The sequence below is a fragment of the Chinchilla lanigera genome, unplaced genomic scaffold (assembly GCF_000276665.1).
Source record: "Chinchilla lanigera isolate Chin_1 unplaced genomic scaffold, ChiLan1.0 scaffold00021, whole genome shotgun sequence".
NCBI lineage: Eukaryota > Metazoa > Chordata > Mammalia > Rodentia > Chinchillidae > Chinchilla > Chinchilla lanigera.
In genome coordinates, this window is record NW_004955422.1 from 17,839,773 (window position 1) to 17,856,983 (window position 17,211).

At 56.1% G+C, this 17,211-nt stretch overlaps 2 protein-coding genes across 3 annotated transcripts; both read left to right on the plus strand.

Annotated features, from left to right (window-relative positions):
• The first annotated feature begins 1,278 nt into the window (after window positions 1-1,278).
• LOC102009512 (aldehyde dehydrogenase family 3 member B2-like) lies at window positions 1,279-8,681 on the plus strand. Its single transcript, XM_005384296.2, has 10 exons — window positions 1,279-1,425; window positions 4,364-4,526; window positions 4,982-5,092; window positions 5,296-5,416; window positions 5,580-5,665; window positions 5,777-5,858; window positions 6,271-6,657; window positions 6,982-7,148; window positions 7,780-7,879; window positions 8,129-8,681. Exons 1-10 carry the CDS (start codon window positions 1,376-1,378, stop codon window positions 8,311-8,313), a joined length of 1,452 nt encoding a protein of 483 aa, XP_005384353.1. The 5' UTR covers window positions 1,279-1,375; the 3' UTR covers window positions 8,314-8,681.
• Window positions 8,682-12,522: 3,841 nt separating this feature from the next.
• On the plus strand, window positions 12,523-17,174 carry Acy3 (aminoacylase 3). 2 transcript variants are annotated; one of them, XM_005384298.2, is made up of 7 exons: window positions 12,523-12,663; window positions 13,220-13,459; window positions 14,249-14,441; window positions 14,701-14,794; window positions 14,970-15,077; window positions 15,175-15,284; window positions 16,816-17,174. In XM_005384298.2, exons 2-7 carry the CDS (start codon window positions 13,224-13,226, stop codon window positions 17,023-17,025), a joined length of 951 nt encoding a protein of 316 aa, XP_005384355.1. In that variant the 5' UTR covers window positions 12,523-12,663; window positions 13,220-13,223; the 3' UTR covers window positions 17,026-17,174. The 2 variants fall into 2 exon arrangements, with proteins under 2 accessions (XP_005384355.1, XP_005384354.1); XM_005384297.2 differs by having other exon boundaries at window positions 12,524-12,663; window positions 13,204-13,459.
• Window positions 17,175-17,211: the final 37 nt, after the last annotated feature.

Here is a 17,211-nt window from a genome sequence, read left to right on the forward strand (position 1 = left end):
CTTGATTTTGGGGCCCTGTCTTTAGAATTGTGAAAGAGTAAGTTCCTGTTATTTCAGCCACTTCCTTTCTGTAAATTGTTACACCGGCCACAAGAAACTAATACAAAGGGTATGATCAGGAATCTGATAATGATTCACTTTACATTTTACAAGTCGCTATTGAGGTTGAGCATATTTTTATTTATCTATAAACTATCTAGTTTTCTTGTCAGTTTAGTTCTCTTTAAAGCACAGCTTTATTGAGATAGAATTTAAGTACCACGCAATCTATCTGTGGAGAGGTGTCAGCTCCCCAGTGGGAAACATGGGCCTCCTCAGCAGCCAGGATCTGTCTGCTGCTCTTAAATGGGTCATGCCAGCATTGCTCTATTCCATATCCCCACGTTCCTTTGCTGGTGTCACATTAGCATTTACGTCTGAAGTTACCAAATATTTAGGGTGAAGGGTTTGTGGTAGTCTGTGGCTCCCACTGGCCCAGCTCCAGTCACAACCAAGGATTATCTCAGAAGTCCTGCCAGGCCACACAGGAACACCAATGTTCCTGCCAAGAAACCCTCTGTGTGGACCTCAGTGTGGGATGGGCATGGCATCTGGCTCAGGGAGGGATGGGGACAGTGTCAGACTACCACGGAGGGACAGCATGGTGGGGGTCTTCTGCTTCCCAGGACCTCGGAGGCACTCAGTGCCCATGGAACATTAGTAGCCAAGCTTGAGTGGTACTGATTTTGTGCCTCGAGCTATGGCCTGTGTATTCTCTGTCCATGCAATCCTCTCAGTAGCCAGGTCACTTTCATCCTGCTCATGCCTCAGAGGGGTTCAGAGAGTTTAAGGAACCTCCCAGCAGTCACACAATAAGGAGGAGAATAAACAAAGAACTGAGTGAATCTCAACCATGGAGTGAGGCCCCTGCCCATGGAGGCGCCACATCTGTCCCCCTTTCTCCTGGTCACAGGCCCTCATCTGGACCAGACACTCTAAGGTGGGGGTGGAGGAGTAGAGATTTAGTGCAGGTGCCTATGAGGGGTTCCTCCAGGAGGCAGCAGTTGCTGCCAGGATCCAGCTGGTGTGCATATTGTTATCTTCTGGGGGATTTTTCTCCTCACTGGTAACTCCCTGCCACCCCTCCAGCTGCCACTCAGAGCAGCTTCACCCAGCCCAGCCTACCTGCTCCCCTGCTGGCTGTGCCAAGGAGGTTGTGAGAACAGGGCAGCTCTGGGCATGGGAGAGAGTAGATGTGGGGAAACACCCCTGCCAGGCGTGGGCTGGAAGTCTGGTGGGGCAGGCTCCCGGAGGATCAGGGGATCGGCAGAGGCAGAGGCAGAGGCAGAGGCAGGGGTGAGTAGGGCAAGAGCAGAGCTGGACATCTGGAGGCAGAATGTCGAACAAGGGTGCTACCAAGAGTGCAGGCTCGGAGCCCACGCTGGGGTACGTGGTGAAGGGACAAGGGCCAGGGGCAGAGGGGCCTTAGGGCAAAAGGCCCAGGTTGGGGATGGGGGCTGGGGAAATGGAATGTGGGGCTTTGGGAAAGGGGTATGGCCCGGGGCCCAGCCAGGAAGATCAGGATAGGGGCCTGGGGCTGAGGGGTGACAGTCTGGACTTGGAAGCTCGGAGCAGAGAGGAGCAACCTGGTTCTGCCCTAGCTGTACTATGTGGCTTTCTGGGCATCGCTTCCGCATAACATCCAGGCCCTGGGGAAGCGCGCAGCATCCAGACCTCTGTCCTGCCCGGGGGATCTCCCTCTAGGAGGCAGCCGTTTGGGAAGATGGGGACCAGGACAGGGGTCACTGGGGTTGTGATTCCTGTATGTCTTGGAACTCGGGGGTCAGGTGGTAGGAACTGAGTCTTTGATTTCAGTTTCCAAAAGCTATATTCCCTGCTCATTGCTGGTTCTAGAGGAATTACAGGCTCATGCAAAAAATCTAGAATCAATAGAAAGACATTGAGGAGATCAGAGGATGCACTGGTACGTGGTTGCCGTGTTGGTGGAGGGAAAGGTCTGTAGGGGCCACACAGGCCAGGACTGAGCCCATCACAGCATCAGTGAGGAGGGTAAATCGAGTGACCTCTTGGAGTGACAGTTTCCTCATCCTGTGAGATTTAAACAAAGTGATGCTTGGAAAAAAGAAAAAAGAAAAACAACACTTCAGCTCCAAATGGCTGCTTGCCCTCCAGCCTTTGTTCCAAGCTGTTCTCCTTCCCCATGGGAAACTGCCGGTTCCCCTGGGCTGTAGATCAGCCCAGCTGCATCTAGTTTCTCAAAATCAGCCCCTGCGGGGCCTTTGCGTGTGCAGGCCCCGCATCCTGAATGCCCTCCCTGCCTCTCTACTGCCATTGGCTCCTGGGTCTCTGGCCAGGCTCTGCAAGGAACCTGCGGTACACAGAGCCCGCCTGTAGTTATAGTTGTGTACCATGGTATCATTGAGGTTTCCACTGCGTATATCCACGAGCCCACAAGATTAGAACACAGCTAGTTGTGCGGGAGCCTGTATCATCTTGGTCTGTGTAAGGACATGCCGTGCTGCTGACACCAGGACAAAACTGCCTTAATGCCTTTCTCAGCATGTGTCTTATTAAGCAATGCAGCACATCAGCATTCAGGGAGAGCTGGTAGAGTCTGGGGTGGTTGTCTGTGTATCCCTAGCCAGCCCCTGGCCCAAGGAACCCTGGGTGCTTTTTTCCTGCAGTGGGGCTGAGAAAGGAACTGCTGTCCAGGCCCAGCCCATGGGAATTTTAGGGACCTCAGCTCCTGCCTGTCAGACACTGCTGGCAGCTCAGTTATTTTACCAAGCACCAGGTGTGCACAGGGAGAACACAGGTGGTGTAACCTGCTTCAGCTGGTAAAGGTGCACACTAGGAACGGGTTCTGGGTCAGACACCAGGACCTCTGAGGTGCTCAGCTCACCCCAGACCCCTGAGACATTCAGGCTCACAAAGGCTCCTGGTCCTTCAGGGTGCCCGCCTGACACCTGGCTGCAGGAAAGGCACTGCTACGTCCTCCCCTGTGCTGGACTGATGGCCCAGCTGCCATGGGAAGGGCAGGTGTCTGCAGGTTGGCTGGGGACTGCCCAGTACCTGAATCCTCAGCTGGCACAGTCTTACTAAGATCAGGGACTGCAGCAGTTGGCTTGAAGGCTCTATGGCTTCTATGGCTAGACAGTGACTTGCCAAGGCCATGGGAGGGCACAGGTGCTGATGCTGGTCCCTCTCACCCCCTGCACTGCTGTGGGCAGGACTCTGAGGCAAGAGTCCCAGACAGCTCAGCCCACATACAGACACAGACTCACACAGGGACACCCACCAAACACACAGAGACAGACCTGCCCTGAGATACATAGACACAGACACACACACACGTACACACACACACACACACACACACACAGACAGCCATCCACACAGACACACATCTGCACTCATCCACAGAGCCATACCCATAAAGGCACACTCATACACACACAGGCACAAGGGACAGACATAGAAACACATACACACAAACACAGGGACACACATAGATATTCATGCTCCCTATATACACTCATATGTACCCATGGACACACATGGAAGACAGCAGAAGATGCACAGCCAGACATTCAGATGCTCACAGACACACACAGCATTCACACACCATTCTGTGGGGTTATTGGGTTAATAATATCCCTCAGTTATTGTGGGCTGATCAGGTCCACAATCTCCCAAATGAGTGCACAGCAAATGCTAAATAAAAAGAGGAAAATGGAATGATTTCAGGGCTCCAGGAGGATCAAAGCCCTCTCACCGAATTTGAGATTCTCTCAGGGATAAGACCAAGACCTTCTCTGGGTGGCCCCTATTTATCTGGTTATCAGAAGAAAGGGGAGGAGTACTCAAGAAGGGCAGAACCACTCAGAGACTTCTCCAAGTAAGGTAGTAAGTTAATCCTTACTAAGGATTAAGTTAATCCACCCAGGAGTGAAATGCCTGTGGCTATAGTCTTTATCTAGTTGAGATTGGATCCAGGTGTCCTTGGCTGTGATCTTGTCTTATCTTTTGAGGCTTTCCAGCTTCATCCACCATTATAGGCCTTAGTAGGGATCAGTGACTCACAGAGGTTCACTTACTATGAGTCCACAGCCCACTTCCTGACAAGCAGCCTAGGCTTTGGACAGATTCACAAGTAAACATAAAAAACCAGTTGGTTAATTTAAGTCTTGCTCGGGGCTTCTTCATAGTGGTGTCCATCGTGGGGTGACTGGCAGGGCCCTGTGTTAGACAGGGTCTGTGAGCCAAGGGAGGTTGCCAGATGCAGGGCTGCTGAGGTGGGTGGATGGTGTCCTCAAAGGTGGGGGCAGCCCCAAACACCCAACTCATGCCACCTGTCCAGCAGGACGGACCCCTTCAAGGATACAGTGCAGCGGCTGCGGGAGACCTTCAACTCGGGGCGGACACGGCCGGCCGCATTCCGGGTGGCACAGCTGGAGGGCCTGGGCCGCTTCCTCCGGGAAAAGCAGCAGCTGCTGCAGGAAGCACTGGTCCAGGACCTGCGGAAGGTGACTGAGGTGGTGGTGGGGGTTTGCCCAGACAGGAGCTACTGTGTCCTTTCTAAACCAGGGCCACACCCTCGGTAACATCCCTGTCCTCCTAAGGAAGGTGTTTGTGCCTTGACATGACTGACTGTTTCCAAACTTATTCCTGTTTTGTAACAGACCCTTCCCTACCAGGCAGTGCTCACAGGCACATTACAATGAGCTCAGGAGCATGCACAGCCACCCTGTGAGAGAGGCTCGATTGCTGTTCCCAGGCTATAAGCACTTGGGAAGCTGGGGCACTCACTTGACCAAGGTCACAAGTGGAACTGGAGCCCAGGCAGCCAGAATCCAGGTTCCCAGCCCTCCACGTTTCGCATGGGACCACTGTGCTGCCAGTGAGACCCACTGGTGCCCTCCCCACACACTGGACCTCTGGCCAGCTACAAGCCTGACCTCCCATTCCACCTCCTCTACAGTCACCCTTTGAGTCAGACATATCTGAGATTATTCTGTGCCAGAATGAGGTGGACCTGGCCCTCAAGAACCTGCAGGCCTGGATGAAAGACACACCAGCAAGCACGAACTTGGTGAGCCCCACTGGCCAGGGAGTGGTAATAGGAGGTGGTAGACTGGGCCAGCTTGGCTCAGGCTCCTTGCTGCTCCTGACACGAGGGAGAATCAGTCTTTTCTCCAGGGACCCCATTGCCCAGGGAGCTGAGGACCTCAGTATAGGGTGGGTGGGGCTTGGGGTAGTCCTTGGCAGGGTCTCATGGTCCTTCCTGCACTCCAGCTCACAAAGCTGGACAGTGCCTTCACCCGAAAGGAGCCCTTTGGCCTGGTGCTCATCATTGGCCCCTGGAACTACCCAGTGAACCTGACCCTGGTGCCCCTGGTGGGGGCCATTGCAGCAGGTGAGGAGAGGGTCCCAGGCTCCCAGGCCCTATGCCCTCCCAGCCCAACAGCCCTGTGCAAAGAGGGCCCTGGAGTCCCACATGTTTCAGTGCTGTCTGAGTGTAGCCCCTGGAGAGTATGCAAGCACCGGTCTCCCCCACTGGTGCCCCATTGTCCCTGCAGGGAACTGCGTGATACTGAAGCCATCAGAAATAAGCAAGGGGACAGAGAAGGTGCTGGCCGAGGTGCTGCCCCAGTACCTGGACCAGGTGAGGGTACCCTGCCCCTTTGACACCCACCATCCCTATAGCCCTGCCCCTGCTGGCTGGGACATTCCTGTGCCCTGAACCTGCCCCCTGAGCTTCCTATCTGTCTTGCAGAGCTCCTTTGCCGTGGCGCTGGGTGGGCCTGAGGAGACCCAGAAGTTGCTGGAGCACAAATTTGACTACATCCTCTTCACAGGTGAGAGTGGTACTGGCCAGGGTCCCGGGGCAGGGGACAGCACAGGAAAGGGTGGGAAGGAATTGGAGGGAGGAGGCTGTAGTTGGGCATAAGGAACAAATCAAGAGTTAGAGGTGTCCCAAGAGCAATTAGTAGGCAGGCTGACCATGGCCCCTGGGAATCTTGGAGAAATTGGACCCAGGGATGACTGGACTGAAGACAGATCCAGTGGATGGCTTAGGCCTGGAGCTAGGCCATGAAGGGCCTTGTGGAAAGAGAGGGGCAACAGCCATGTGCCTGGACCATCTAGCCCAGTGATGGCAAACCTTTTAGAGCTTTCAGTGATACAAAGAGCCCACCGCGACACGCGTGACATAGGTTCGCCATCACTGATCTAGCCAATTGAGCATGGGTCTTTTGACCACATCTCCAGGGAGCCCTCGTGTAGGCAAGATTATCTACCAATCTGCTGCCAAGCACCTGACGCCCATCACCCTGGAGCTGGGGGGCAAGAACCCCTGCTATGTGGACGACAACTGTGACCCCCAGACTGTGGCCAACCGCCTGGCTTGGTTCCGCTACTTCAACACGGGTCAGACCTGCGTGGCTCCTGATTATGTCCTGTGCAGCCCAGAGATGCAGGAGCGGCTGGTGCCTGCCCTGCAGAACACCATCACTCGTTTCTATGGCGAGGACCCCCAGAACTCCCCCAACCTGGGCCGCATCATCAGCCAGAAACATTTCAAGCGGCTCCACGAACTGCTGAGCTGTGGCCGTGTGGCCTTTGGTGGTCAGAGTGATGAGAACAGTCTCTACATCGGTGAGCCCCCTCCTGATTCCAGAGCATGAATGCTCCAGACTGCTGTGGTTCTGAGCCTGCGGCCCCCTAATTCTAAACTCCAGTCCCACAGCTTGGATCTGTTGAGCTCAGGTCCCAGTTCTGGGGGCCCAGAGTGTTATTTAAATGACCTCTGTCTCATCATCTGCTGTCCCTTGAGGGAAGGACCCAGATCCTTAGATCCAGCGAGCCTGGTATCCTGGGAGGTCAAACCTTTGGACTCTCTAGCCTGGAGTCCAGTCCTGGTCCTGCCCCTAGGGGTCGTCCTGGTTACTCCACAAGGCTGAGCCGCCCCTGTGCCCACAGCACCCACAGTGCTGGTGGACGTGCAGGAGAAGGAGAAGGTGATGCAGGAGGAGATCTTTGGGCCCATCCTGCCCCTGATGACTGTGAGGAGCCTGGACGAGGCCATTGACTTCATCAACCGTCGGGAGAAGCCGCTGGCCCTGTACGCCTTCTCTAACAACAGCCAGGTGGGGCCCAGTGGACCGGGGTGACAGAAGGGCCCAAATGGGTACAGACTGGCCAGATCCCCTTTTATAGCCTTCTGTGAGGGGATGGACTTTAGGACAGCAGTCATCTCAAGGGTGCTTTTGATCCTGCTACCGCTGGGTACCACTGTGTCCTGCACAAGGCTGCCCAGCAGAGGGCTTTGGGCAAGGCTGGCCAGCTGCGTGTCCTAGCCCAGGTGGGCTCCCTCTGCAGGAAGAAGTGCTCTAGGGACCCTCCTTTTCCTGTAGTGCAAAGATCCTCCACGGTGAGCAGAGAGCCCAAATGGGGTTGGAGGCTGGTCACAGGGAGGCCTGTGCACTTTCCTGCAGTGTCCCAGCCATACCGCTGGGCCTCGTAGTCACACGCTCCGCTTGGCGCTGCAGGATTTCCTCTGTGTTTGTGCCCTGCTTGTAGTACCCACACCCTACCTGAACCATCCCGAGAAGGCATCACCTCTTCCCGCGTGCGTAGAGGGGAGGGGATTGTGCAGTGGAGGTTGCCCAGGGGGAGCACTGGAGCGGTGGTGGCTCTTCTGCTCCCCTGTGAGAGGATCAGTCTCCAGCCTTCCTCTCCGATGACCGGCCCACTTCCATGCCTCCCCCATTTCCCCAGGTAGTGAACCAGGTGCTGGACCGGACCAGCAGCGGCAACTTTGGAGGCAACGATGGCTTCCTGTACATGACTCTGCCTTCCCTGCCATTTGGAGGAGTCGGTGAGTCCCTGCCTTCCCTTACTGTCCAACTCCCCACCCATTCCCCCTGGCTCAGATCTGCGAGGCTTTTCACTCGCTGTTCGACTTTGAGCCTTTGAGCCTCTCAAGGCCTCGGTTTCCCTATCTGTAAAATGCTTTGTAGAATTGCCCGGCTCCTTAAGATCACTGCCAGCTGTGGGCTGCAGCTGGGGCTGGTGTGGGGCCGGACAGAATCCTTGCCTTAGACCCTCACTTCCTGTGCCCGCACAGGCAAAAGTGGAATGGGCAGGTACCACGGCAAGTTCTCCTTCGACACCTTCTCCAACCACCGCGCTTGCCTACTCTCTCCCTCGGGCCTGGAGAAGCTCAATGAGATCCGCTACCCACCCTATAGTTCTCGGGCCCAGAAGCTGCTGAGATGGGCCATGAGCTCCCACAGCTGCACCCTTCTGTGAGAGCAGCCCATCCCCAGCACCCACCAAGGGCCCCTGCCACCTGCTGCTGATGACCGCCAAGCCCCTGACCCACCCTGCGCTGTCAGCTGCTGCCCACCTGCCCAGTGGTCCCTGAAAGACAGGTGTCCAGCCCAGGCCATGAAGACTGCACTCCAGGGACTTTTTCTGACCAGATCTCCAGCTAGGCAGGACTTCTGGGTGGCTGGTCCAGGCCCTTCCTATACCAAAGTCCCCTTTACAGCCTTCTGTCCCTCTGCTTAGATAGATCTGATGATGGGGAACCTCTGTGCCTCTAAGCTTGGAAGTTTCTGTGGCTAGAGAAGACTCTATAAATAAATGTATAAATAGGATCCCAAGAGGCAGAGAAATTGCTGCCAGCTCCATACATACCTGGGGAGGGGTATACCTGACCTGAAACATCATCTGATCTGAACTCTAGATCTGGCTGATGGTGGGATCTGCCTAGGGTGTCGTCGACAAGCATGAGGCTGTGTGTGGGACCAAGGGGAAGGAGTGCCCGACTCACTCACGATGTCTGCAGGGGGCACGCGCAAGGGAGGTGCAGTGGTGGCCTCACCTGTCCTCCCTGCTCTCAGCTCCCAGCAGGTGGCCTGGGCTGGCAGAATCTAACACTGATGACCTTCTCTGACATACGGGGAAACTGAGGTCTGAAAGCAGGACAGGGTTGAGCTAAGTTTACTTGGGAAAGCAGGACAGAGCTGAGTGAGAGCCGACTTACTGGGAAACATGGGGGGGGAGGTCAGCATACAGCAGGTGACCCCTGGGTCGTTCCTGGTGGCCCTGCAGTGAACCTCAGAGGTTTTTCAGCGTGCTCCCGAGGATTCAAAGAGGCATCCCTCCTGCCAGAGTGCTGTGGGTTGAAGTCCCTCTCTCTCCCTGTCCCCATGCCCTGCCCCAGGACCTTCCCAGTATCCCAGCCCCCATATGCCAAATCATCAGCCTGCTCTGTCCCCTCCATGACGTCTGCAGTGGGCAGCATCTCCTGAATGAGGCCGCTTCTCAGCCGAGGCAGAGCCACCACTCTTCACCTGCTGTCGCCTCTTGGCTGGCTGCCCAGGATTGGATTCCATACAGTGGCAGAGCACCTTCGGAGAAAGCCCCAGACCTTTAAATGGTTCCTCAGGACCAAGCCCTTGGTAAGGGCCACAAGGCCCTGCAAGATAGGCCCTGCAACCCTGGGTCCCCCTGCATCTTCGAGTTAGCTTTGGGACTTGGTGTCAGCCGCCCTCAGGAAAGGAGGTTGGTGAGCAGCCGCTGGAGCCCCTGGGTCTGGGATGTGAACTTGGGAGCCCCCCGCAGGTAGATGAGAGGCACTGCAGATGGGGCAGATGGAGAAGGACCCACACCCAAGCAGGGTTGCCCAGTTAGAGGTGACACAGAGAAGCCAGTGGATGACATCCGGTGTCATTTCTCAGACGGGTGTCCAGAGGGCTGGAGTCCTCAGCAGACCAGGGACATGGGGTGAGGCTTCAGGTACCTGGGTGAAGACAGCACCCTCAGTGACGTGGAAAGAAAGGCCGGACAGAGGCAATGGGCCAGGACCAAGCAGAGTCTGAACCTGGCCCACAGAGTGGACAGTGGGCAAGAGGCACCACAGCCACTGAACCAGTAACCCATGGGAGTGGCTCTCAGGCCACAAGTCCTCTTGAATCAAGCTTTACAAATGTGGGGTTGGCTGAGGTTCTGACCCTCTTCTGAGCCCCGGTTTCCCAGACTGAATGAAGATGTCGCACCCACTGATATCCCAGGTGTCACTGTCCTGAGCCTGCACCCACCGCAGGGTGCTCTCCCTGCCCCTTGCTCACTGCTGTTTACCGCTGCGGAGGCTGTGGAGGCTTGGACAGCCTCACCCGTTTCCCAGGCAGGAGCTGAGGCCCAGAGAGGGCGCCGACTCTCTCCAGGCCATGCAGCCTGTAGGTGTTGGGAGCCACTGAAACTGGAAAATAATTACACGTGCAGGATGAAGTCAGCCGGAGAACACGGCAGCTCTTTGAAGGGCACGTAAACAAGCAGTTGTAACTTGTTAACTGATCGCTGGGCAGCTAGGGGGAAATTAACCAACCTCTCAGGGGTATAAATAAACGCCCCTATTGTTGAAGTCCTTCCTCATGCTCATCAGGCAAGAGGTAACTCCACCTGACCCCGGCTATTGTCTTTTGTCTTTATTTTCTAAATCCTCTTGCTGAGGGGACCACCCAGGGACCACCGAGAGACCTCCGAGCCCCACATGTAGGTGTGGGTGAGTTAGAGCCAAGGGAAGCCCCTTCCGTTCTGCAAACACCCACTGAAACGGGGAAGCTTGACTCCAGCCCAGGGACCTGAAACCTTCCAGTCCCATTGCCCTCCTCAGACATGGGGGGTCCAGCACCTGGTAGCAGGAAGTGCTGGTGGTCCCCAGCAACCTCCAAAATAGCCAAGTGTACTAGGCAGGCGGTTCTTTCCCCAGAGGCCCCAAATGAGTCAGCAGGGTCTCAGCAGCCTGTGTAGGCCGTCAGGATAAAGACCAAGCTTTCAGAGTCAAATAGCAGGGCCCAAGCAGAGAAGGAGGTGGCCGGAAGCAGCTGGCTTATCTACTGATTCACTCCTGAACCTGGTCCTGCCTGGCACTTGCAGGGCAATGTCTCCCCCAAGTCATTCTATCTCCTAGAGCCTCAGCCGGCTGCCTGCAGGGCTGCTGCCACTGTGGCTGCTGCTGGAAGCTTCATAAGGGCCCTTCACAGAGGTTTCCACCTGCTCCTGGATACCCTAGGAAGGTGCAGCTTCCCTGGTGGAGCAAGGACAAGTCACAGGCCCCACAATCCTCACGCTGAGCTTAGGGAGCCTGCGGTGCTGGGCAGAGAGCAAAGGGCAAGCGCAGGCCACACACAGAGCTGAGTGTGATCTGAGCAGCTGCAGGGAGGGGGAAACCAGAGGAGCGCAGAGCCCTGGGCTGGCTGCCGGCCTGTCTCTAGTGAGGCCCAAGTCTGAGATGAAGCAGGTCTGGGACCTGATGCCCGGGGAGTCTCAGTCCTGGGGCCCAGCACCCGGGCCCAAGAGGCAATGGGTAACCAGGCTGGTCTAGCTTTTTGCCCAATGACCTCTGGACCCTTAGGTTCATGCCACAGCTGAAGAGGATGGAGGGACAGGCATGTGGGCTGGGTGCAGGGAACTCTCCTTTGGTCCTTTCCCCTTGCCCCTTGGGAGCCAGCAGGGAGAAGATGAGGTCAGACTAGACATGCTGGCTTCTAATCCCAGCCCTCCAGTACGCTGTGCCTGTGTGCATTTTGTCTGAGCCTCAACTTCCACATCTGTAAAATGGGTCTGTGGGTCATTTCCTAAAATAGAAAAATGGAGTAATTTCAGCTATACTCTCTTTGAAAAATGACTAAAAGTATTGGGTGTAATATTTTGAAGTTTTTGTTTTTTTGAGATAGGGTCTTGCTTTGCAGTCCAGGCTGTCCTTGAACTTGCCATCCTCCTGCCTTGGTCTCTTGAATGCTGGAATTATAGGTATATGAAGTTTTGTTTAGTTTTTTTTTTTTTTTTTCTGGTGCCGGGACTCAAACTCACAACCTTGTGCTCGCCAGGCAGGCACTGTGCTGCTGAGCTAAATCCCCAGCACTGAAGTTTTGTTTAAAGCATCAGAGAACCACAAAACTCAGAGCTGAGAAGGGCACAGCCTTTAGGATGAGGGTGACCCTAGCCTTGTGGAAGTTGCAAGGCCTAAGGTGATGGCTGAGTTGGGGGGTGCTCCTCATCTGGTGGCCCATACCTGGATAGGAACTTTCATGGTGTGGTGAGGTGGCCAAAACCAAGTCACTGCCCCACAGCTGGCCCACCTCTAGCAGCTCGGAAGGCACCTCTCTGTGAGGACCCAGCTGCCAGCTAGTGGCTCCTGGGCCAGGCCCTAGATGTCACCCTTGACTGCACACTGTGCAGTGGCCTCTGACCTGGCAGTCAGCGAGCCAGAGCCTCCTGGGAAGGTTGTTGTCCAGACCTTAAAGAAATTCTGGCAAGTAATTCTCCAAGGCCATGTGCAGCTCCCAGCAGGAGTCCTGGCTGGCCTCGGAGGCAGGGCTGGCCCAGTTCCCGGAGGAAGAACAGAAGGCAAGGACAGGAATCTCTCTGAACCATTCAGGCTGAGGCACATGGGGTGGAGCTTGGGTGTGGGGGGAACCCCAGCACTGTGACCTTTGGCCACATGGACCTCAGCCCACACCGCCTACCCCTTGCTGTCCTCCAGCTCAGCAAAACTCTTCCTGCCTGGTGATCTTGGCCACATAAATACTGCGTGCCTAGGGGCGACATTCCAGCCCTGGTGACCTGGGGAGCCCTGATCCTCACTGGCAGGTAAGAAGCCTCTTCCCAAAGGCCCCTGTGCCAGCTCAGAGAAGCACAAGGGATGGCTGGAGGGTGCAGGGATCGCCCGAAGCCCAGACATGCTGCAGCTAACAGGTGTGGTGCCCTCCACTCCTTATGTTGGCCTCAACTTTCCCACCTGTAAAATGAGCACAGTCGTCCTCCGAGGAAGGCGTGTCTCAACCAATCCACGTCCATGCCCTTGAATGTCTGGGCTCCTTTAGGCTTCTCTCTAAAAGGAGTAGAAAGCTGTCTCCCCAGAGCAGGAGAGGAAGGGCAATGCCCACCCTCAAGGAAGGTTCCAAAGGAGGCACTTCAGGCACCAGCAGGACACATTTTAGGCTGAGGGTGCCCTTAGCTGCGCCTCTGGAGTACAGATGAGACACAGCTGAAGCCAGCTACACCTCTGGGCAAACAGCTGCCCTGCCCAGCTTGGATTCCTCAGGCCCTGGACAGCTCACTACTACTGACCCCGCTGTGGGCACTGAGCCTGTGCCTGTGCCCGGTCTCCTATGTCTGCCCACCCACCAGGTGTCCCGCCTCGCAGGGGGATGTGCTCGCTGCCCATACCCCTGGAGCCCCTGTGCCGTGTGGCTGTGACCGGGGGCACCCATGGCAACGAGATGTCTGGTGTCTACCTGGCCCGGCACTGGCTGCGGGCCCCAGGGGAGCTGCAGAGACCCAGCTTCTCTGCTGTACCCGTGCTGGCCAACCCAGCAGCCACCGCCGTCTGTCGCCGCCACATAGGCCGTGACCTCAATCGCACCTTCACCAACACCTTCCTTACGTGAGTGCCACTACTCCAGCTGCCAGCAGGGTACTCCCTTGCCTCTGCTCCCCTTCCTCTCTGCCTGTGCTGCCTGGCCCTCCCTTTTCACTTTAGAGAGGCCCAGATCAATGTGGCCTCCTCTAGGATGCCCTCCTTGACTGCAGGCTGGCTCAAGGGCCCTCTGGGTTTCTCAGACGCCATCCTGCCCTCAGATCAGCTGTGTTTAGGGGCGTTGCACTCCAGGCACTGCCCAGGCCTCCTTCAGCGGGGCACTCACGGGGCCCCACCTCCAGGTCAGGCCCCGGCTGGTAGGTGAGAGAGACAATGGCAGATAGCACCAAGGTGTTGGCCTGAGCTTTTTGGGCAACCTGGAGAAGCGCTCAGCAATCACAGCACAGGAGGCTAAGTGAAGGGATGGGGAAGGCCTGCACGGCCTGTTGCAAGGCCATCAGCAGCCAGGGGAGATTCAGCCAAGTCCCAGAAAGTGAGTACAAGTCAGGCAGGTGAAGAGAAGAGAGAATGAATTTCCAGGTTCGCAGCACAGGCGAAGCCTGGCAGTGTGACAAGCATGGTGCTTGAAAGAAGTGCGTGGTGTGAGAGCAAGCGGAGGCTGAAGGGTGGGTGGTAGGCCCAACCCAGGGCTGGCGCTTCACGGGGAAGCAGGGAGCCAAGGAGGGCCCAGGCACGGGTGGAGGGGGAGCCCCCGGCTGCGCTAGGCATCTCCTGCCAGCTGCACGAGTCCCTTCCCCAGTCGAACCGCCGCACTGATTGTGCCTACGGGGCTGTATCCCCCCTCCTGCCCCACAGTTCCAAGCCCACCCCAGATGAACCCTACGAGGTCACAAGAGCCCGGGAGCTGAACCAGCTGCTGGGGCCCAAAAACTCCAGCCAGGCCTTCGACTTTCTCCTCGATCTGCACAACACCACCGCCAACATGGGCACCTGCTTCATTTTGAACGTCACAGACATCTTTGCCATGCACCTGTGCCACCGCCTACAGGTGGCTCCAGCCTCATGCAATCCCCAGAGGGCAGAGAGAGAGGGCAGGTGGGGAAGAAGGAAGAGGGGACGGAGCCCAGGCCGCACTGGCCCCTCTCCCTGGGTTAATTTCCCCTGCAGGGCAGTCCCACAGCTGCCACCCCCAGGTACTCCAGGTCCTGGGCTGGGCCAGAGCAGGTAGTGCCTCATGCTACTCTGCTCTGCCTCAGTTTCCCTTCCCAAGTAGGCCTGGGTCCCTGATCTGCCTCTTCCACCCCCAGCTGCAGCATTCGGAGCCGCGCCCCCGGGTTGTGGTATTCAAGTTGTCCCAGGAGGAAACATTCAGCATTGACTCAGTGGCCAAACACGGAATGAGTGGGCTGTGGGCTCTGGGGAAGTGGGTGGGTCCGGATGAAGGGAGCAGGGCCGTGGCCAAGGGCCAGGGGATGTGGCAGGGACCGGGGGGCGGAGCCTCCCAGAGCGAGGGTCTCAACCTGGGGCTTGCAAACCCCTGGGATACGTATATGACCTCTTCCTTCACTGTCCCCAGCCATAGAGCTGGGCCCCCAGCCTCAGGGCGTGCTGCAGGCCAACCTTTTCTCCAGGATGAGATCCCTGGTGGCCTCTACTCTGGACCTCATTGAGCTCTTCAACCAGGGTGAGACCCCAAGGCTGGGAAGCTGAGGTCCAGAGGGGAGAGCTGGCTCCCAGAGCCCTAAGGGAGGCAAGGGCTGTCACCTTGGCCTCCCACATAGGCACAGCCTTTCCGGCCTTTGAGATGGAAGTCTACAGATTCCTGAGCTGCACGGACTTTCCACACACAGAGGACGGGGACCTGGCTGGCATGGTGCATCCCCAGCTCCAGGTGCATAGGGGTGGAGAGGTTCTGAGGCCTCCTCCTGGGGGTGTCAGGGAAAGGAGGCCCAGAGGGAGGGACCAGGCCTCTCAGAGGTCCTCAGGCCTCAGAACCCAGAGCAGAATAGGGGGCCGGCTCCAGACCCCTTCTTGTCTGCCTTGGGACCCCAAACACAGGCCCAACACTGGGGGCCACAGCAACCCTCACGGGAGTGTTGGAGGGCTGGGGGCAGCAGCAGAGGAGGGAGGACGTGTGGGGTAGGCCCCGCCCAATCCACCTTCAGAGACAGAAGCCCCTCTAGTTTCCGGTCCCTCCCTGAGTGTCCCTATGCCTGTGAGCCATAGTCCAGCACGCCCCTCCCTGCCTTCCCTTCCCGAATGTCCAGGATGAGAAATCCTCCTCCACGGGGCAGAGGGTCAACGGCTGAGACCTGGCGGCTGCCAGATGCTGTTGTGTTTGCTGCCACACCAGGGGCCCTGTTGAACAGGGTCTTGCGCAGTTCCCTAGCCTTCAAGTTTTATTTTGAGGAGATCATACTCAGAATGACATTCTGGGGTAGGGACACATCCTTTCAGTGTTTGAGTGTGGACAGTCTTAAGCCAGCCCTACCCATCTACTTTGCAGACGTTAGTGGTCATTTTAGGTCGTTTACTTTAAAAAGTACAATCACGTAGTGGGTGTGGTGGGCCACACCTGTAATCTCAGCTATTCGGGGAATGAGGCAGGAGGATCAAAATTTCAAGGCCAGCCTGGGCAATTTAACAAAATTCCGTCTCAAAATGAAGAATAAGAATAAGGGCCAGGGATATACCTCGGTGGAATAAGCGTTTGCCTGGCAAGCCTGAGGTCATGAGTTCAATTTCCAGTACCAAAAAAAAAAAAAAGAAGAAGAATAAAAAGACTGTGAATGTAGCTTAGTGAGAAGGCCCTGAGTTCAATTTCCAATACTAAAAAAAAAAAAAAAACCCACAGGGTAACAACGAGTCACATGCGCAACATTTCAGTGACATTGTGGCCACCTTAGTTTATGCAACTGTACTCTGTGATGCGTGTACAATGACAAATTCACCTAACGGCTCCTTTTTTGGAACTAACCCCACCATTCAGGGACATCTGACAGTACTGTACTAGGTGTCGAGCACATTTTAAGCATGACTAACCTGGTTAGTTTAGATCTCAGAATCATAGGAGAAATTATCCCTGTTTTGCAGATGAAGAGGATAAGGAACACAGAAGTTAAATAACTTGCTCAGGGTTAGATGGCAAATAAGAATTTGTGCTCAGGCTTTGAGCACTGATATACCTGTCCTTGTAACCATTAAGCTACACTTCCACAGCACTGCCGTCTTCCCAAGGGGACTGATGTCTCCCTTTCTAGATGTACAATAAGTTGGCATGTCACCAGACACCTTGTCACATGGACCAAGAAGACAAGGGTGGGTGGGCATCTCCTGGGTGCCACTAGCTGGGGTTGTGGCCCTGCTCCCGGCCTAGGCAGAGCGCCTTGGGCCCAGCAACCTTGGCCTTGGCTGTCTTCCAGGACCAGGACTTTGAGCCCCTGCAGCCTGGTGCACCCATCTTCCAGATGTTCAGTGGCGAGGATGTGCTCTACGAGGGGGACTCCACTGTGTACCCCGTGTTCATTAATGAGGCTGCCTACTATGAGAAGAACATTGCCTTCATGAAGACAGAGAAGGTCACGGTCTCAATACCTGCCTTGCCTGTGCTGAGCCCAGCTCCGGCCCACTAATTTAGTCACACTTGCCTGGCCTCAGCCTTCCCATCTGAACAGTGGGTGCTGAGGTACAGGGCTAAGCCCAGGGACCTGTGCACCATGCTCCTTGTCAGGTCACCCAATGCCAGGTCTATTTCCTGTTATAAAATGGAAGATGTTCCGGGGTCCGTGGTTCACGTCCTCTGCCGTGCATATCCCCTC